At 38.0% G+C, this 22,757-nt stretch overlaps 1 protein-coding gene across 5 annotated transcripts in view; it reads right to left on the reverse strand.

Annotated features, from left to right (window-relative positions):
* Positions 1–8,460: 8,460 nt before the first annotated feature.
* Positions 8,461–22,757, reverse strand: part of kdm6a (lysine (K)-specific demethylase 6A) — a 252,209-nt gene continuing 237,912 nt past the window's right edge. For all 5 annotated transcript variants that reach the window (XM_072260435.1, XM_072260433.1, XM_072260436.1 and 2 more), the window contains 6 exons: positions 22,261–22,375; positions 20,464–20,651; positions 19,995–20,136; positions 16,963–17,089; positions 10,219–10,389; positions 8,461–9,273 (listed from right to left, as the gene is read on the reverse strand). In XM_072260435.1, coding sequence (XP_072116536.1) covers positions 9,244–9,273; positions 10,219–10,389; positions 16,963–17,089; positions 19,995–20,136; positions 20,464–20,651; positions 22,261–22,375 — 773 coding nt within the window. In that variant the 3' untranslated portion in view covers positions 8,461–9,243. The remainder of the gene's footprint in view (positions 9,274–10,218; positions 10,390–16,962; positions 17,090–19,994; positions 20,137–20,463; positions 20,652–22,260; positions 22,376–22,757) is intronic.

Consider the following 22,757-nt stretch of genomic DNA (forward strand, 5'->3'; position numbering starts at 1 on the left):
ACTGCTTCTTTCACTCTGGTGGGTTCACTTCTGTTTTTAGCCCCCAGTGAGGTAGACCCTTGGGTATTTGGAACAGGTATGGTTTTCACAACATTGCGGACAAATGTTATTTGCTGTCATTGAATTGGTGGTTCTCTTGATCTCTCTGTGTCCTTCTTGATCTTCCACACACAAAAAAGGAACCAAAATCAACTATAAAAATTGGCCCAGAAGCTACAAAAGTTTGTAGATCTATATTTACTCACCAGAAACACATTAATGATACTGCAAAATCAAATAGACTTCGGAGTCATTTATAATTCCTGTTCAGCATTTTCACTACTGCATTCAAGAGCATAGGTTCCTGGTGAAAACACAAAAGTCACCAGTCCGCAGAAACAATGTGAAGATGTTTGAGGTTGTTGGAAGATAATCATCTCATCTTCAGGTCATCAATGCAACAGTTCCTCAGGGCCATGTATTCAGCTGCTTCATCACTGACCTGCCTCCACAGGAGTCAGAAGTGGATATGCTCGCATGGGACTTCCATTCTATTCACAGATATGAAGCAGTTCATACATATGACAAGCACGGCCTAGACAATGGCATCAATTTGAAAATTGCCAAGTAAAATATGCGCAATTCGTGGCTAAGCAATTACCATTTTCAACAAGTATATGCCACTTCATCATGCTAAACAGAAATGCCTATGGTAATCTCCTTACAGAGGCAGAGATCAACACTGATAATATATTGAATAGTGGCAATTACAGTTTGCCAGAGATCAAGTCTTCTGCAGAAATTTCTTCACTTCATCAATCCCATAAACTTTGTACCGTCTGGAAGATAACAATAATAACAATAAGTTGTAATATAATACACTTCACTTACTTGGCTGAGTATAATTTGAGAAACGTGTCACCATCTATACAAAGGAATTTAATGAAATAGCACCATGTACCATGACAGCACTGTCACAAATTCCCAGGGCTCATTCAACACCATCTCCATCACATATGTCACATGGAAGAAATAGTGACAACTTGAAAATACCACCATCCACTAGCTCTACTTCAATACATTTGCAATTCTCAATAATCATTGGGTCCATAGCCTTAATCTACTTAATAGAACCGAATGAGTATATTCACAAGGTACAACATAAAATAAGCAGCAGACTGCTAAAATCCCAAGATAAAATCAGATACAGAAAAATCCTATGACAAATCTTCACTATAATTAGTAATTGTGCAAGTCAAAAACTGTACCAGCTCCCAGGGTAAACTACTTTAGCAAGAATTTGAAGCCTTTTGAACAAGACTTATATTCCTCATTGCAAAGACCAAAGTATAAGAATATTAGATTATGAGGACACTCAGTCCTCGTTTATTGTCATTTAGTAATGCATGCATTAAGAAATGATACAATGTTCCTCCAGTATGATATCAAAGAAGCACAAGACAGACCAAGACTAAAACTGACAAAAACCACATAAATATAATATAGTTACAACAGTGCAAGCAATACCGTAATTTGATATAGAACAGACCATGGGCATGGTTAAAAAAAAGTCTCAAAGTCTTTCCAAAGTCCCATTATCTCACACAGACGGTAGAGAGAAGAAAAACTCTCCCTGCCATGAACCTCCAGCGCCGCAAACTTGCCGATGCAGCACCCTGGAAGCACCCGACCACAGCCGACTCTTGAGTCCATCGGAAAACTTCTAGCCTCCGACACCAAGCACCATCTCCACCGAGTGCTTCGACTCTGGCCCCAGCCACCAAGCAACAGGCAAAGCCGAGGATTCGGGGCCTTCCCCTCCAGAGATTTTCGATCGCACTGTAGCAACGAAACAGGCATTTCAGAAGTTTCACCAGATGTTCCTCCATGCTTCTCACGTCCATTCTCCATCAAATCAGGATTGTGCACGGCATCCTACTTGATAAATAACAGATATTCATTCTGGAGTGGCCACTGCGCACTGCGTCGCGCCGCCACCTTCTCTCTCTTATATTAAGATTAAGTATATATTAAGCTATATACTTAGCACTTTAACCTATAAGAGAGATGGGTCAAATACTCAAACAGCACAGAATGAAAATTTATTTTTTCCAGTCTTAAGAAATTTCATTGGTGCATCTTAGGACTGCTGTGTACAAAGAGTCAAATCTTTGAGAATTTTGGCCAATGAAGTAGTTTATAAAGTCAAGCAAATGCAAAGCAAAATTCTGGCCTCACCTAACTACAACCTACAGAGTTCAATAGCTTTTTAATAACTGGAATAAACATAGCTATGTGTCTGAACTGGAGAAGTTTATAAACTCATTGCTGAGAAAAAATAATGCAGAGTGAACTAGGCAGACAAGTCAGGAAGGATTTCTTCTGGGGAATGAGTGTTTATTCACTATGAGAAGCCTCAGTGTATTTCGATTAACCTTTTGCATAAAGGAGCTTGTAATTCTTAATGGCTTTTATCACCTAACCCTAATTTTCAAGATGTTAGACAGCCTTCAGAATGTTGCTCCAGAGAAACAGTTGCCAACTTTAATCAGACAAGAATTCAGTGACGTAGAGGAATGATGTCAATTTGTTGGTTCAATTTTGTTAGCTTTCACTATTTCCAGGCAATGAAAACGGTTGATCTAGAACAAACTCTGCCAAGCTGGAGTTAAATAAATTCTTCAAAATTTACATAATAGATGGAAAACCAAATGATGTGAAATTCCATACTCACAAGATATGAGGGAAATATGTATTGCAAGTGCATTCTGGTTAATGCAGCCAGGCAACAGAGAAATGGAAAGGGATGGGATATTTGACATTTAACAGGTCACCACTGTGGACGAACAACAAAAAAGTATCAAATTTGCTGACTGAAGATACGATGTTAACGTGAACAAGTTTAGTACTTGTGCAGGAAAACACAAAGGAAATACTGGAACCACAAAAACAGTGCAGATAAGATCCAAAAATGGTAACATCCACATTGATGCACTATAAGGATAAAATAATTGAAGTAATGCATCCTCAACAACATGAAATAGAAAGCTGGAATAAAAATTCAAATATTAGACAACTAAAACTATGCTTGGATATTGGAACAAGGAGAATTACCTGAAACCATGAAAAGGAAATAAACTTGGGAAATCATCTCATTAGAACTTTATACAAACAAATATAATCAATATTTGAGAACAAGCAAAAATGGAGGTTTCAAATTCATCCATGAAAGAGATTAAGAAGATGAGAACACATTTCATAAATTCGCTGGATAAACCAAGTAAACCATCTCTCATCTCCAATTTATCAATATACGATAAAACTGAATAATGAAAAACTTTTTTATGCAGCATTGTCTTCAGGCAGTTCACAAAAGTGTAATCAAAAAAATTTCACACGAAGAGAAATGAAAATTTCTCAGAAGAATTTACGATCGCACAGTACATTCATTAATACCTCCAAAGTTGCCTATTTGTACCCTTAGTAAGATGTAATTTTCAAATGATTCAACATAAGCAAGACCAAAAACTAATTGAGTCACAAGGCATTCAGACTGCAGAAATTGAGATAACCAGATTCAACAAACTGGTACTTGACATTGCACGCCCACAAAGGAAAAAAACTATGATGTCAAAATTAGGTTCAAAGCTTGGTTCTTCACCTAAAATTTGACCACGTATTTTTCCAGGATAAAGCCTTCAATGGTGATCCAGATAGCAGCAGGCATTCATTTAAATTGCATCATTCCAGATAACAAAAATGCCTGTGTCACGGAAGATAATTCAGTCTGCATGGTTTAAAATGATTCTAAGATATATATATATATATATATACACACACACACACACACACAGTGGCATGCAAAGTTTAGGCACCCCAGTCAAAATTTCTGTAGCTGTGAATAGTTAAGTGAGTAGAAGATGAACTGATCTCCAAAAGTCAAAGTTAAAGATGAAACATTCTTTTCAACATTTTAAGCAAGATTCGTATATTATTTTTGTTTTGTACAATTTTAGAGTGAAAAAAGGAAAGGAGCACCGTGCAAAAGCATGGGCACCCCAAGATATTTGAGGTCTCAAATAACTTTTACCAAGGTCTCAGACCTTAGTTAGCTTGTTAGGGCTATGGCTCGTTCAGAATCATCGTTAGGAAAGGCCAGGTGATGCAAATTTCAAAGCTTTATAAATACCCCAACTCAAACCTTGTCCCAACAATCAGCAACCATGGGCTCCTCAGCTGCCTAGCACTCCAAAAATTTTTTTAAAAATGATGCCCACAAAGCTGGAGAAGGCTATAAGAAGATAACAAAGTGTTTTCAGGTAGCCGTTCCCTCAGTTCGTAATGTAATTAAGAAATGGCAGTCAACAGGAACGGTGGAGGTCAAGTTGAGGTCCGGAAGACAAAGAAAACTTTCCAAGAGGCAAATCAAAACCCCCATTTGACTGAAAAAGACCTTCAGGAAGATTTAGCAGACTCTAGAGTGGTGGTGCACTGTTCCACTGTGCAGTGACACCTGCACAAATATGACCTCATGGAAGAGTCATCAGAAGACAACCTTTCCTGCGTCCTCACCACAAAATTCAGCGTTAGAAGTTTGCAAAGGAACATCTAAACAAGTCTGATACATTTTGGAAACAAGTCTTGTGGACTGATGAAGTTAAAATAGAACATTTTTGGCTGCAATGAGCAAAGGTATGTTTGGAGAAAAAAGGGTGCAGAATTTTATGAAAAGAACACCTCTCCAACTGTTGAGCACGGGGATGGATCAATCATGCTTTGGGCTTGTGTTGCAGCCAGTGGCACGGGGAACATTTCACTGGTAGAGGGAAGAATGAATTCAATTAAATACCAACAAATTCTGGGAGCAAACATCACACTGTCTGTAAAAGAGCTGAAGATGAAAAGAGGATGGCTTCTACAACAGGATGATGATCCTAAACACACCTCAAAATCCACAATGGACTACAAGAGGCGCAAGCTGAAGGTTTTGCCATGGCCCTCACAGTCCCCCGACCTCAACATCATTGAAGATCTGTGGATAGACCTTAAAAGAGCAGTGCATGCAAGACGGCCCAGAAAGACTCTTAGCTGGCTACAGAAAGTGTTTACAAGCTGTGATACTTGCCAAAGTGGGTGCTACTAGGTACTGACCATGGTGCCCAAACTTTTGCTTTGGGCCCTTTTCCTTTTTTGTTATTTTGAAACTGTAAAAGATGGAAATAAAAAAGTAATCTTGCTTAAAATATTAAAGAAATGTGTCATCTTTAACTTCAGGCTTTTTGGAATCAGGTTATCTTTTACTCACTTAGCTATTCACAGTAACAGAAATTTTGACCAGGGGTGCCCAAACTTTTGCATGTCACTGTGTGTATATGTGTGTGTGTGTGTGTGTGTGTGTGTGTGTGTGTGTGTGTGTGTGTGTGTGTGTATATATATATGTATATATATATATACACACACACACGTTTTAACTATAATTTAACTGAGTAACAAACTCAGTATTTAACTGAAATACAGAACAAATTAAAACACTAACAATATTACTACAGCATTATAAAACTGCAGTTCTTAATAGTTAGAGAAATTCATTCAGTGTGCCAGCGGTATTCTTTTGATTAACTGTAAATTAACAAAATCAGCGCAGACACCTAGAACAGATAATGGACTGCCTTCATACAACTGCATCTTCCAATTCTTAATTTTCATTGCTGCATTCAAAATGATCAGTACCTTCAAATTCTTTGTAGTTCCCAACTTGAAGAAGTGGTGAAATTGTTTTATTTTCATGCCCAGCCATTCCTGGCAACTCCAAGCCTGAACGCTTGAAACTGAAGTGAGCAAAACAGTTCCCAGTTGTCTTACTACTTATTTCTCACCAACTATCAGTGACAAAAATCACAAACACATGCAACTGACTTAGAGCACTCTAAGTATGCTTCCAAGCATGGTGTGTTGTTTATGCGACTGACCCTCAGTTAGAAACTTCGGCAACAGTCTCCTGTCCCAATTAAGCAGCATATTGTCCCAAATAAATGAAGGGAATCCCAGCAGTTTTCTTGTTTTTCGTTCTTTAAGAGCGATCCCAAATAACTGACTGCCCCGATTAAGCAATGGACCAATTAGCTGGAATCCACTGTACTCCTAGTTTCAATTCTGCAAGTTTATGGTGGTAGTCTATCACAGTATTTTCCAGACATCAGGCTAAAAACAGTAAATATGCTACAGGTATCCAACATATGAATAACTATTTCAAATAAAACATTCATCTTAAATGATAAATACTGAAAATATCATTGTTATCAATACCTAGTTAAGTCTCAAATTCAATTTAATAATCTAAGATCTAGTAATTCTGTATTGTATACCATGACCCAAAGTATTTGTAAATTTAATCATCTCCTATAAAAAGAAATTTATCATCTCAAGATTCATTAGCACCAGAGACGACAGGCTTTTGGTTGTGAAGAGACCAGCGGAATAAGTGGGCTTTTTCTTCAGTAATGGAGGTTGAAGGATCTAACAGAAGTGTTTACAAACTTTGAATTCTTTTAATAGGGAAGCATTAATAACTAAAATAAAAGTGGCTTAGGAAATTTAAAAATAGGAGAAAGGAACATAGACTTACTATTGATTTACATAAATTACTATCGCTCTTTCCTCACTACAAATAAATGGGCCAAATATCTATTTTTCATATTATAAAATTCTTGACTTCCAGTTTCAGTATAAAGAAAGAATTTTGAATACTGCATTGTAAGTGCTTATTGGATTTGGAATTTATTTGATTGGTAATACTATTCTTTTAATGTAATCACTCCATGCTATACGATGATGTTTAATAAATTGAATGCGAGTACAACTGTTATATAACAAATGCAGAAATGCCAAAATAGGCTTGCAGCCACAAAACTTGATTACACAATAATTTAACACAGGTGCTATAACAGTTGAACCACTCAGTGAAAATGGGAAAATGAATCTCTGATGTTAATGAAAGAATACAAGTTTTTACTTTTCCAAGCAATTAGACAACCAAACTAGGAACTGCTAAATAAGACAGGTAGTTTTGTTACAGTGCTGTATAAACATATTACCCTATAACATATGGGGCCTGGATTTGAATATAGAAGCACAACCACATTTTTGTATTATTGCACTTGTTTAGGAAGTCTCAAACTGATACTTAATGTGGTAATGGTACTTAATAAGAGTGCAGTAAAAATCAGCACAGAACGACACATACCATCAACCCAACTTGGTGATAAAAATGAAGCTGATTTGGAATGTGTAAGCAAAAATCCCACTGGCAAAACAGAGAGGAAGCTCAAGAAGCCAGCATCATACAGAAGTCAGAATAAATCCAAACCTGCTGCTAGCACTACATTACACCAGACTGCCAAAAGTTTAAATCATTCCTACTGATGCAGCAACAGCAATTTGAATTTCATCCTGGATTCAAAGCCAAAAGATACAAATCCCACCAAAGTCAGTAATTACTTGTATTTTTTCTTTCTTCTATCTTTCGCTTCTCCAGATAAACACTGGTATCTTTAACTTAAACCCAAAGTATTTGTCTTGTGTCCCCCTTTTTCTGTGTGTAGCACTAAAGCATAATCTCTGATGGAATTTTGTTATTTAACTTGGACATGGCTACAAAAATCATAGCCTGGACCATCAGAAGACAATGGCCTAACAAAGTATAATATAGAGACTTTATTCTATGCAAATAACAATCTGGACCCTATGCTCCACATTCAATTATCCTACAATCTGTTTCTCACCAAGTATAATTTATTAGGCTTAAATCATAAATTAAAGTGTTAAGCAAATTTGTGTTGTGTTAAAGTCAAAGCCAAATCTTTTCTGTGAAATCTTAATCTGGGAAATAAATATTTTCACAAAGTGATCACAACTTTAAAAAATGGCTTTTCAAAATTGTAACATCTACTTTTTTAAAACTCCTCCCACTATAACGGGGAAACAAATCATAAATCAACCTCAAATACAGAAATATAACAAAGGTAATTAACTTTTATAGCATTACTGTGTGACACCACAGGCTCTGTTGTAACAGCATTCCATGATGTTCATAGAGCTAAGATAATTCTGAAGATAAATAAACTAATTACTATGTCTCTAATTAAATAAAAACTTGCCTTTAGTTGCAAAATACCTTGAATTCAATTGCAAGCATAGGATTCTTTTTAAACTGGAACGTAGCAGCTCCCTTCATGAAGCACAGTTTCAACTGGCAGTGGGCAATATCTGAGAAGCACATATTACTTTTTTTTTTACGCTAACGCATAACAGGTATGTTAACAATGGTAACCTTGCCCTGAGTATTGTCATGCAACATTGATTTTTGACATATGTAATTTACTTATGAAAAAAATTTCCCTGAATATAAATTGTTAAATGTTTCAAAGATTACAATGCTCAACGGTTTTTATTTCATACATAGAAAACGTATTAGGAGTAGTGTTTGAAATGACAGAACTCCATAAAATTTTAATGGCAGGTATTCTGGGGGAAAAAATAACAGCATTCCATCCACAAATATTTTCAAGGAATAAATATGCATTTATAAATAGTGTAAATTTACATCAAGATTAGAAACAAAACAAAAAAATCATAAGTTTGAAGTTTATTCCTTAGTCTATGTGCAACCCATTTATCTGTGACTTGGCTGATAAGTTTATCTAAGAAACTGGAACAAATTTAAACATCATGGCTTAAAAATAACAAGACAGATAAACATAAAAGCTGTAAAAAAAATTCTCTCTCATTTAACTTTTCACATTACAAAATTTTCATAATAGGTGTTGCCCTCAAGAGAGACTTATATTCCTAACTACCATACAAAAATGACCAGCTAAGCTAGTACTTTTAAAGGGAAAAATCTGAATGAAAAAAGATGATGAAACCAATTCATCAGCCCAAGACAGAATAATACAAAAAGAATGTCTTCAAGTCAGTAGTCTTTGTGTAATGTTGCCAGTTTTTCTCTGATATATACAAAATATGAAAAGTTATTTATAGGTATAGCTAAACCAGCTTTACTTGAAATTATTTATCCTGGAAGAGGAGCAGCTCCACTCCTATCCAGTATTGTTGACACTCCGCACTTGGAAGGTTGCATAGACACAGTTTTCAGTCAGCAGCCACATGGGATAGCCAAAAATCAGTGGTGTAACATAGTGGAAGATGATGTCACATCCTGAATACCAATGATGTTTTTGCTAGTTGTCCATAAAACAATACTTGTCAAGATGAGGCTGAAGGCAGTGGAGGGGCCTGAAACAGAAACAACAGATTTTAAGTTAGAATAAACACTTTGACACAATAATTTTTAAAACTATTTTCTCTAATACTTCAACGGAAGCAAAGTTCAAAACCATCAAAAGTATTAATGGCTTGCCAGTGAGAGGAATGCAGAGTTCCGATGGGTTAACTGAAGAAAACACGAGTGAGCTAACTTTGGCTGAAGAATCACAAGGGATAACAGAGTGAGGTCTAGGCAGCTGCAGGAGGGGGTAGCATGGCAGTGCACAGTGATAAAAGTAGGGAAAGGAAATCCATATGGCTTTCCAAAGCTGACCACTATTTACCATGTTATGCAGTACTGTGCAGAGAAGAGCTATACTTCTACATAAAGAACCATAATTTGAGTCGAGTATCTTTTCTGGTTGGTAATTATGATCTATTTATTTTTGTTCATTTAAAACAAAAAAATTAAGCTATTAAGTACCAACATTATTTCACCATTTCAAAGTTGCTTAATTTCCTCCTTCATGTTTTGCATTTTACATCCAACACGTTCATATAATTTTGTTTTCAAATTCTAAGACACCAACCAAAACCTAACACCTGTCCTTAATCTAAAATGCCTCAACGTTAAGTATTAACATGCCATTCAACCTGGAAGATTTATAATAAAGCCCAATGTTACTGCAGATAATGACTACTGATATTCAAATTGGGGCCAGAGGGAAGAGGTCACTGTACAATAATTAAATACGAGAATCCTGAATAGGCCTCTTGCCTATTCTTAGGGTACTGCATCAGAATGCGGTGCATTCAGAGATTAATAAACTCATCCCAGAAATGACCCAGGTTCTCTTCAGCTCTGCATAGCTAAAACAATAATCAACGCATTGGACATAATTTTATTTACTGAGCTTCAATGTTGGAATAAGAACACTTTCTTAATATATTTACCATTATATTGGATTAACTTACTAATGTGAACTGGTCATAGATTTGCATGAGGTCCTCCATTCTGTATTGTTCCAGCACAACAAAATTATCAAGGTTTCCACTGGCCTTGCGAGCACAGTCCTGGCAATGCACTACATAGGTCTTCCGTGAGTTACTCTCATTGGTAACAAAAAGTAGGTCAAAAACTTCCACCTATTGCACAGACATAAATGTTAACATACTCATAGCATTGTCCACCTAAATGATGTCAATTCAAAACTAACCCATGGAAAACATTTCAATAAATAAGTGATCAGTCGAAGCAGTATAGCCTGGATATGCTGGTTCAAGAAAATTTTCAGTTTAAAAAATACATTTTGTGGTAAATTATAACAATTTGTGACAACATAATAATAAGCATGCAAGAATAATGTCATGGTCTCCTCTCCAAATCCACTGTAATCAAACCAACTGTTATTACTAAGCAATAACTGATTATTCCTGAAGCACAAAATCATATTGGCTCCACAAGGATGGAAAGAACAGATTTTTTTCCTTCAAGTATCTCGTCTTATCAATCTACTGATGTCCAAATTAATATTTGTCTCTCAACCAACCATTACCTAACAGATTAAGTGATAATTTGCTGTTTGTGGCCATGAACTACTTTAGGATATATTTATGAAAAGTACATCATACAGTTCTGTGCAAAAGTCTAAGATAGACACCCTAGATTTTTTATATAAATTTTATTTTAGATTTTTTTTTGTATTCTGCATTAGTGTTCTGCAATAGAAAAGAGCAAATTTTAGATTTCCGCAGATACATTTTCCAAAAAATTAAACGTTAGAGTTTTTTTGCATTTTGTTAAAGAAAGTAACACTAAGTAATAGACTATTTTTCAAATAAAAACTTGAATACCTTGTAGGTATGTAGACCAGTGCATGATTAAACAAAGATAACAAACAGGTGCTAATGATCAATGACAAAATCAGTTGAATGAACTAAACTGATTAACTGAAACAAACAAGTGTAGAAGGAATCAAACTGGGCAAAGATGAGGGTGTGGCAGGTGTGACAGTTTAGCTTTCAAATCATCAACTCTTACACCATGGCAAGAGTGAGCAAGCAGCAAGACACAGGGTGGCCATCCTGTGTCAGCAAGGTCTCTCCCAAGCACAAATTTCACAGCAGATAAGAATCTCACAATAGGCTGTCAAAGCTCTGCCGAAGAAGCACAAAGAACTGAGTTTCTTGGCGAACAGAAACACAGCGATTACCCATGGACAGCAGACAAGAGATACATCAAACTGGCCTTCCTTCTAAACTGGAAGAAGTCCAGCACTGCTATCAAAATTGATCTCACAAAAACCATTGGAGCCCAAGTCCATCCTTCTACAGGCCAGAGAAGTCTTATCAGAAGTGGACTTCATGTAAGAGTTGCTGCCAAAATCCATTTCTCCAAAGTGGAAACAAGCCAAGTGTCTCACTTACGCACAAAAAACACAAGGACTGAGGTGTTGAACAATGGCAGCAAGTGCTCTGTACTGCCAAATCAAATTTGGTTCAAACAGGAGGCAGTTTGTCTACAGAAGAGCTCGAGAGTGCTACATGTATGAGTGTTTGCATCCAACAGTGAAGCACAGAGAAGATTCCCTGCAGGTTTAAACTGTATTTCTGCAAATGGAGTTGGTGATCTGGTCAGAATTAATGGAATCCTCAGTGCCGAGAAGTACAAGCAGATTCTCATCCATCACGCTATACCGTTAGAGATATCTGATTGTTCCCAACAACATTCTGCAGCAAAACAATGACCCCAAGCACACGGCCAAGGTCATAAACAACCATCTTCAGCAAAAAGAGTAAGGAGATCTGCAACAGGCATTATGGCTTCCAAAAAATCCTGACCTCAACATGAGAAGCTGTTTGGGATAACCTGGAGAGACAGAAGCAAGCGAGAAGCCCGAAGAACTGTGGTAAGTTCTTCCAAGATGCTTGGAATATCCTATCAGCCAATTTTATTACAAAACTACATGATAATGTACCCAAGAGAACTGATGCAGTTTTAAGAGCATCCATTCTCTTAGGTATACTGTCGGTGGTCACACCCGATATTGATTTGGTTTAATTTATTTTACTGACTGCTCGATATAGTAATTTTTTTGATATTTAGAAACTATTCATTATTTTTGAAAGCATCTTCGCTTTACAGAATTTTTTTTTTTTTTTTTTTTTTTTTTTTTTACAATGTGCCAAAGATTTTTTCACAGTATTGTAAACGCATGTTCTGTACTTCAGAAGTTAATTTCTCCAGTTTAGGAAGTTATAAAATTTGTATCAATTCAAGTGGAAGGTACCTGGACCAAATTGTTGTCAAGAAAGCAGGTGGAGTGGTAAGCTACATCTATTCAATGTGATTACTATTATATAACGAAAGTAGAAAAAATACTCCACTATCTAGATCCAGAAATTATTTTAGTCATTCTGTTCTTATGCACATCACAAAAAAAATGGTGAAAAATATTTGTAAGACTAAGAAAAGAATTAAATTTGATGTCTCAAGACTAGGCTACAAGAAGAAGCAGTTTTTTTTGCACAAGGGAGAATCTTTGCTGCGCTTAGGCAAGACTGAGTTCAGGGTATATGGCAGGTTAGACAACACGCAGTTTTGGAAAACTGGCGAGTATATTGTCTGTGTGTTGCTCTCATGCACGTTGGAGAAGCAAGTTGGAGGAGCAGTTGTGACATCCTGGATATAGCAGCTGCTCTGTTAAACTGCAAGATACCCAACAGTCTCCCTGATAACTACATCTGCAGCAAATGCACTCAACTTCAGCTCCTGACCAAGAGGTCAAGAAACTAGAACTGGAGTTGGATGTACCAGGGACCACCTGGGAAGCTGAAAACCGCACAGATGAGACTTTCACACTGAGAGTGCAGGCTTCAGATAACAGATGGGTGACCACCAGAAGGGGAATAAGCAGTCAGTGCAGGGTTCCCCTATGGCTATTCCCCTCAGCAACAAGTACACCCCTTTGGATACTGCTGGGAGGGCACAGCAGCAGCAGCCAGGCCAGTGGCACTGTGGCCAACTTTGAAGCTCAGCGGAGAAGGGTAAAGTCAGGCAGATCAATAGTGATGGAAGACTCAATAGCTGGGAGAAATAGACAGCAGATTCTGTGGCTGGAAAAGAGACACCAGGATGGTGTGTTGCCTACAAGGAGCTGGGGTGGTGGATGTCTCAGAGCAGCTGCAGAAGATTCTCAAGAGAGGGTGAGCAGCCAAAGGTCGTGGTGCACACTGGCACCATTGATATAAGTAGAAAATGGGAAGTCGTCTCTGGATTATTCCCAGTACCACGTTCTAGTCATTAGGATGAAAGTAAAGATGAATAAGTGGCTGAGGATCTGGTGTAGGGGGCAAGGTTTTGGATTTCTGGATCACTGGAACCTCTGCTGAGAAAGGTATAATCTGCACAACAAGGATGGGTTATGGAGGGCAAATATCCTTGCAGGCAGATTTGCTAGAGCTGTCGGGGAGGGTTTAAATTAATTTGGCAAGATGATGGGAACTGAAGTGATAGGGGTGAGGATGGGGCAGTTGGTATACAAGTTGATGCATTGTGTAGTGAGACTGTCAGGAAGGACAGGCAGAATATAGGGCAAAATTGTAGTCAGTGGCATGAGTTGAAGTGTAACATGGGGGCAAAATTGAAAAGGGAGATGAATACAAGACTGTAGGTGTTATACTTCAATAAACACTGTATACAAAATAAGGTAGGTGATCTTATGGCACAGTTAGAGATCGACAGATATGACATTGTGTGCATCACTGAGTTGTGGCTGAAAGAAGATCATAGTTGGGAGCTTAACATCAAGGATACATGTTCCAACGAACACACAAAAGATGGGGTGGGGTGGCAACTGTTAAGAAAAAACTGGAATTAAATCCTTAGAAAGAGATGACTCAGCATCGGAAGATGCAGGATCCTTGTGCATAAAGTTAGGAAACTGCAAGGGTAAAAAGACCCTAATAGGAGTTATATACAGGCCCCAAAACAGTAGCCAGGAAGCAGAATATAAATTACATGATATAGAAAAGACATGTAAAATGGGCAATATTATGATAGTCATGGGAGACTTCAGCATGCAGGCAGATTGGGAAAATCAGGTTTGTGCTAGATCTCAAGGGATGGACCTTGCAGAATGCCTACAAGATGACTTTTTAGAGCAGCTTGTGGTTGAGCCCACTAGGGAAAAAGCAATTTTGGATTGTGTAATGAACCAGATTTGATTAGGAAGCTTAAAGAAACCCGTAGTAGGAAGTGATCGTGATAGAATTCACCCTGTAGCTTGAGAGGGAGAAGATGAAGTCAGATGTATCAGAATTACAGTGGACTAAATGGAATTACAAGAGGCATAAGAGAGAAGGTGGCCAAAGTTTATTGGAAGGGGACACTTAACAGAGACGATGGCAGAACTACAATAGTTGGAAGTTTCTGGGGCAATTCGGAATGTGCAGGATAGATACATAGATCCCAGAGATCAAGTAGTATTTTAAACGGACAATGAGGCATCCATGGCTGACAAGAGAAATCAATTCAGCATATAAACAAGAAATGGCATATAATATAGCAAAAATTAGTGGGAAATTAGAAGATTGAGAAGCTTTCAAAAATTAACAGAAGGTAATCAAAAAAACCATTAGGAGAGAAAAGATTACACGTGAAAGTAAGCTAGCCAATGATATAAAAGAGCATACCAAAAGTTTTTTTAAGTATATAAAGAATAAAAGAGAGGCAAGAATGGATAACGGACAACTGGAAAATGATGCTGGAGAAGTGGTAATGGGGATAAAGGAGTAGCAGGTGAACCTAATAAGTACGTGTGTCAGTCTTCACTGTGGAACGCACTAGTAGTATGTATGAAATTTGAGTGTCGAGAGTAGAAGTGAGTGTAGTTGCTATTACTAAGGAAAAAGTGCTTGGGAAGCTGAAAGATCTGAAGGTAGATAAGTCACCTGGACTGGATGGACTACAGCCCAGTGTTCTGAAAGAGGTAGCTGAAGAGATTGTGGAGGCATTAGTAATGATCTTTCAATTTTTCAATGATTTGAATGACGTAATTGGCCGAGTCTGCAGGAGATCTTAGCGAAATTAGGAGAATGGGCAAGGAAGTGGCAGGTGGAATATAATGCAGGGAAGTGCACACTCATGCACTTTTGTAGAAGGAATAAAGGTGTAGATTACTTTCTAAACAAGGAGAAAATTCAAAAATCAGACGTGCAAAGGGACTTGGGAGACTATGCAGGATTCCCTAAATGTTAACTTGCAGGTTGAATCGTTGGTAAGGAAGGCAAATGCAATGCTAGCACTCATTTCAAATGTACTAGGATACAAGAGCTGAGGTTTTATAAGGCATTGATCAGACCACACTTGGAGTATCATTTTGGGCCCCCTCATCTTAAAAAAAAAGACGTGCTGACATTGGAGAAGGTCCAAAGGTTCACGAGAATGATTCCAGGAATGAAAGGGTTAATGTATGAGGATCATTTGATGGCTCTAGGCCAGTACTCACTGGAGTTTAGAAAAATGACAAGGGATCTTATTGAACCCTATTGAATATTGAAAAGCCAGCTAAGTGGATGTGGAGAGGATGGTTCTTATAGTGGGTGAGTCTAAGACCAGAGAGCACAGCCTCAGAATAGAGGGACATCTTATTTGGAACACAGATGAGGAGTTCATTGAGCTAGAGGGTGGTGATTCTGTGGAGTTCATCACCACAGATGGCTGTGGAGGCAAGGTCATTGAGTATATATACAGAAGTTGATAAGTTCTTGATTAGTTAGGGTGTCAAAGGTTATGGAGGGAAGGCAGGAGATTGGGGTTGAGAGGGATAATAAATCAGCAAGTTGGAATGGCAGAACAGACTTGATGGGCTGAAAGGCCTAATTCTGCTCCTATGTCTTAGGACCTCTTATCATAATACCTCCCTCTCTTTGTACATGGGCCTGGTTACAATTGGATAATGTGTTTCATTTCACAGACAAGTCTTGAGAGACTGGGCTGCCAAAACTGGCAGTCACTGGGTGTATGGAGCACATGCCGTACTACATGCCCAGGCACCAAGGCTAAATGGAAGGCTGACTGAACTCCTGAAACAACAGATTAATCTGCTACCACCGACTAACATCTTACAAAGGTTTTGTGTGCTCAAAGGATTACTGATGACCATAATAATCAAATGTATTTTGGAAGCAGAAGAAGCAGGCACTGTACAAGGGCTCCCACAGGGAAGATGGGTATGGGTGCACATTCCAAATTTTCCGAGTTGCAAAGAGAAGATTGTGGCAAACAGAGATATCAGGATATCAGTAAAAGGGAAAGACCATTTGTGTTTAAACAGGGAGAAACTGATAAAATTAAAATTACTTTTAAACTTTGGAAATTTGATCATAACAGGTGCTTTGTTGTGTTTCAGATGGAATGAGAGTGCTGAAACTATTAACCACTCTGATTCATTCAAGCAGAGTGCTGTTGGTTCATGTGGGGAGGACATCCAAGGACAATTTTGCTCCTGCGATCCTTTAATTCTGCCACTTTCTTTTAATGTTATTCACTTAAAGCCAATTCTACCTTGGATTTGAAATACAGTTTTTGTTTAAGGGCAATGGAGTGAAAATCAAAGAAAAACAAAGTAAACTTAAAAGGCAACCAATTCATCATTGCCAGCAATTAATAATCAATGAAAACTTGTGGCTGGTACTCTTATCTTTCCATATACTGACCTCACAAATGCTGCAGTAGTGCGCAGGCTCCTCTTTTCTATGCCCATGCCATGCAATCTCTTTGCCTGCACTAATAAGACCCTCCCTTGACAACTGGCATTGCTTGAGGGTCCTCAGCAGGCAGTATCTGAAGAAATAGAAAAAAACAGATTGGATACTTTTAACATAAGCAAAATGCCATTCCCAGCTGTCCTTTTCTTATTGATATTTTTATACCTCAGCCAGAGGCTCCAGAGAGAACTAAGGCAGTGAAACAACTTTATGGTCTCTACAATTTCATTGCAGGTCGACAGGGAAGGCTTGCAAATGTCCCACATATAAACAAAATTAACATGTGCAATTTAAGAAATTAGTTAAATTTTTGTGGTCGATGTGTTGGATATAAGTTCAATTCTGTCAGCATTCAGCACCAAGCTCAAAGCTATGTCCTCTCTACTTATGCATGTCTCCACACTAATTTCAAACATACATACTTCCTCTCCACCAGTGAGGCATACTTCCTTTGCTCTTTAACTTAGGACTGCAAAGTGCTTGCTACATTAGGGATCATACCTGGAAAATGCCACATAGAATTCATTTTCTAATTCAAGAAAGGATGTTACTGTACTGGTAGCCCTTCAGAGAAAGTTCATTGGATGGTTTATCACAACACCATTACAGCACCTGCTGTAAGATTATGGAAACCGCTACACTACTATGCTGCCCGAGATATATACTTAACAAGCAAAAGGGTGAAAACTTATTGCAATAGATAAAAATGCCAATTTGAAGTTACAATCAGATTAACTGTATTATATGGCAAAGGATGAGCTTGAGGTGCTTATTTATTCAATGGAAACTGGTGAGATTTTTAAACTATATGATAACATCATTTAACATAGACATTATGTAATTCTTAACAGGAATGCAAAGTTTTCAATTAGTTAATAATCTTAATCACTTTATTTAAACAAAAAAAAAGCACACTGAATGTTGCATGATACAAACACAAGAGATCCTGCAGATGCTGGAAATCCACAGCAACACACACAAAATGCTGGAGGAACTGAGCAGGTCAGACAACATCTAAGGAAATGAATAAGCAGTCGATATTTTGGGCCAAGACCCTTCATCAGGACTGGAAAGGGGGTAGATGCAAGAATGGGGGGGGATGAAAACAAGCTAGAAGGTGGGAGATGATAAGTGGAAAAGGCAAAGGGCTAGAGAAGGAATCTGACAGGAAAGAAGCGTGAATCATGGAGAAAAAGAGGAGGGGGGCACCAGGGGAGGTGATAAGCAGGTGAGGAGGCAAGAGGCTAGAATGGGGACAAAAATACCAGAAGCAGGAGATATCAACATTCACGCCAACAGGTTGGAGGCCATCTAAATGGAACATGAGGTATTGCTCCTCCAATCTGACAGTGGCCACATTGTGGCAAAAGAGGAGGCCATGGACCAACATGTCAGAATGGGAACGGGAATAGGAATTAAAATGATTGGCCACTGGGAAATTCTGTTTTCTGTGGCTGGAGCTGAGCTGCTTGACAAAGTGCTCTTCCAATCTACGTCAGGTCTCACCAATGTACAGGAGGCTGCATTGGGGGCATCGCATACAGTAGACAATCTAACAGATTCGCTGATGGAAAAGCCACTTGGGGCCCTGAATGAAGGTGAGGGAAGAGATGCATGGGCAGGTATAGCACTTCTGCTTGCAGGGATATGTGCTAGGAGAGAGATTTAATGGATTAATGGGGAGGAACGAAAGGACAAGGGAATCATGGGGGGAGTCCCTGTGGAAAGCGAAGAGTACGGGGGAGGTAAAGATGAGTTTGGTGGTGGGGTCCCATTGAAGATGGTAGAAGTTGTGGAGAATGATGCGTTGGATGCAGAGGCTCAAGAGGTGGTAGATGAGGACAAAAGGAACTCAATCGCTGTTAAAGTGGTGGGAAAATGGCTAAGTGCAGGTGTCCAGGAAATGGATGAGATGCGGTTGAGGGCAGTATCAATGGTGGAGGAAGGAAAGCCCCGTGGAGGACACCTCTGATGTCCTGGAAAGGAAAGCTCATCTTGGGAACAGATGCAGTGGAAATGAAGGAACTGAGAAAAGGGAATGGCATTTTTACAGGAGATGGGGGTGGGAAGAGGTATGGTCAAGATAGCCATAGGAATCAGTGGGTTTATAAAACATCAGTAGATAGCTTGTCTCCAGTAATGGAGACAGAGAGATCAAGAAAGGGAGGGAGGTGTAAGAAGTAGAATAAGCATAAGGGCAAAGTGGAAACTGGTGGCAAAGTTGATGAATTTGATGAGCTCTGCATGGGTGCATGAAGCAGCACCAATGCAGTCAGCAATGTAGCATAGAAAGAATTGGGGAACATTACAAGGGAAGGCTTAGAATACGGTCTGCTCCACACAACCAACGAAAAGGCAGGCACAGCTGGGGCCCATGGAGAATGCAGGAGGAGCTGCAAGAGAGAGAAATTTTTGAGGGTGAGGACCAGTTCTACCAGATGGAGAATGGTGGTGGTGGAGTGGAACTGGTCGGTTCTGGTGTCATGAAAGAAGTGGAGAGCTTTAAGGGTTTCTTGATGGGGGATAGAAGTGTATAGATACTGGACGTCCATGCGGAAAATAAGACAATCAGGGCCAGGGAATTGAAAGCTATTGAGGAGCTTGAGACCACATGAAGTGTCACAGGTGTGGGTGGGAAAGTACTGAACTGATATAAGTGAACAGACATAAGAAAGAACAAACCAAAATTAAGGTGGCTTTTTCATCATTTCAGCACCTCACAAAAGGCTTTAATTTTTAGGTCCATCTCCTGAATTACATGATAAGTTCAAGAATATTTAAATAAAAAATGCATCGTAGGTTCCAGACAAATCAAACCATATGAAGACCACTTTTAAAATCTCAAATGCTATTAAGGCAAGGATAGATGGCCAATTCACACTGTTACTAAAACATTTTTAACAGACTAGATAAGGGAAAATGTCTTAAACTTCTGAAGTCAAACTAAAATCATCCATTACCCTTACTGCAGAAACACTCACTTGATCATTTCAAAAAGCTTTGGATCAGAAACCTTGATGTTACGTGCCACATTCCAGGACAGATGAATCATAGGAACAATAGATTTCACACTCTGTAACTTGTTCCATTCATATCTTTCTACTGCCAGTTTATATTGATTTGCTGTAGAGTATACAATTAATCTTTAGTTCAAAAGTCAAAACACAGAAAGAACCAATTTCTGAAATAGCTGGACATTAAGTCTGTTTACTATATAAATGCTTTTAGTTCCCATGGCAATAACTCAGTATATACAATATTAGACAAGTATATGGATGTTTTATATTTTGTTCTAGAAGCACTATCCTTGAATCAGTTAAAAAAACAAGTACTTATAAAATGATTTCCCCCCTCCCTTAGGAATGATTATTATTTTTCTCCCTGCAAATAACCTGCTGTTATAAAAGGCATGGATAGCATGCATTGGTTTGGCAGATACAATTTTAGTACCTGTCAGAGGTCCGACATTCCAAGCAATGTTGTTGCACCATCCAATGGCCTGAACCCAGTGTACTGTCCCAGCATTTATCCACACTAGGTCTCCTGGGCGCTGAATAAAGCGATATACTGGTACATTAGCCTCATAAAGATCCTCTAAATTTGGCCACCATGAGCCCATCAAAAAATTTATGTTATTCCTGGCAAGGAAAATAAACAATTATGAATGTTTGTTCAATATTCTTTCTATTCCCCACTACTTATATTAATTCCTCCTTCTATACACATCTTCTCCAGTCAGAATAGACAAATTATTTACTACTCTTACTAAAGTGAGATTTGCATGACTTAAGAATTAATCTTTCTTGATCTCCATGCTATCACATGAATTGTTTTTGTTCTCTCCCAGCCATTCCATTGACTGCAATTTAAAATAGTTTGATTTCCATGTTTTCTTGGTTCAGATAGATCATCAACTTGAAATGCTAGCTTTGTTTCTTTCTTCATATATGCTGATTACCCAGGGAGTACTTCCAAGAAAGATTCCAATTTTATATTGTTATACAGCAACTGTAAAAATGAGTGTGTAACTGCATTAACAATGGGAGGCAGTTACATTCTTCCTTTATACAGTCGCTGGCAAGCACCCGAACATGTTACTTGTTACCTACCAGCACAGGCCCGCAAGTTACAAGCAAGCCCCAGCATCTGAGGATCTAGGAAAGCGACAATCACCAATGAATATACTCAAACACAGACTTATGACATTGGGAGAGTGACTCATTGAAGCTTGAGGATGGCTGGGCTCAACACTGTCATGACAAACTCAGTTATAATACTCTTATAGAGGTAATTTCTTCCAGCAATTACAACCAGCTGTGTTATACCAGATAAGACTCCAGCTCATGAAGAATTTTGCATTTGATTTTTAATCTCAATTTTACTGGAATCAAGCGGTGTTATGATATGAAATGCAATCACTCTTTCTGGAAATCAGTTTTGTTACCTGAATTGGAAAAATGAGTAGCTGACCCCAAAATCACCATCAATGTTATTTTTAAATCGAATGTGATAACATTACCAATGACTCCTTGTCAGCTTTCTAATGATTAGGAATAAACAAATGGAACAACAGCTATATTTAATGATACTGAATTTTGTCATTTTTCTACTCTTTGGCATGGGTGCATTTTGCACTGGACAACATATCTTCAACATTAGAGATGCAATCATGTTGAGACGCACAGCCAGTTCTGGAATGCTCAGACTTAAGGTGGAGTTATTAGAAAGGAAATCAGTCAGGAGTCAAGTATGGACAAAAGCAAAATCCTGAATGACAATTTCAACAGCAGATGAGGAATACAGGGACTATGTAATAGTTTTGCAACAGAGACCATATAATATTGCACTATAGCAGGATGGAATTGTTGGGATCGAATAGTTCCATTTCCAAGGATGACCCAGTCTTGCAATTCAGAAACTCAGGAAGTGAGGCAACATAAATGGAGGGGAATTAACAGTCAACAGTTCAGTCCTTTATCAGGACAGGAACAGACACTTCGAGCAATAACACCTCTGCCAACCATGACGCCAAATTAAATTAACCCCAACTGTGATCCAAACCCTTCCATTCTTTCGTGTGTCTAAATAACTCAAATCTAGTCACGAAATACACTTGAGGGGATAAAATATTATGGTACTTTTGCCAGGGGCCTCCTATGTAATCACTCAATTATGTTTTAACTATGTTTCAGAATTAAAAATATCCTTTATATTGTATGCCTTCATACAACAAAGAAATATTCTTACTTTTCACAGAAGTCATTCATAACTGCCCAGTATGATTCAGGTACAGCAAACCATTCACAATCTCCAGGACCTATATTAATGTTAACAGAGCAGAAATTGTTGTTTTCTTGATGACCTATAAGCAAAAATAAAACACTTCGATTACAAAACAAATTCATTTCAAATTTATACTATATTTTGTATTTTACAAGCTATTATATGCGGTATACATTCTCTGATACTAAATGGAACCATCGAATAGTATTTTCCTAATGTGATCTATAGAATTATTCAACTAATTTATAAATACAAAACCTTTAACACATCAAGGCTGAACATGAAACAATTATTTTCTACTTATTTCTATTTTGCTTGTTAGAAGAATTATTCATTTTATAGTATGACTTACTTGGAATAGGGTTTCTTTAAAAAATGTTATTCTACCAAAAGGTATGCATAAAGCAATGTTCAAAGGAACTACAGAATATGCAGCTGTATTTTTATCTCATTAGATTGAG

This window comes from Mobula birostris, chromosome 6, assembly GCF_030028105.1.
Source record: "Mobula birostris isolate sMobBir1 chromosome 6, sMobBir1.hap1, whole genome shotgun sequence".
NCBI lineage: Eukaryota > Metazoa > Chordata > Chondrichthyes > Myliobatiformes > Myliobatidae > Mobula > Mobula birostris.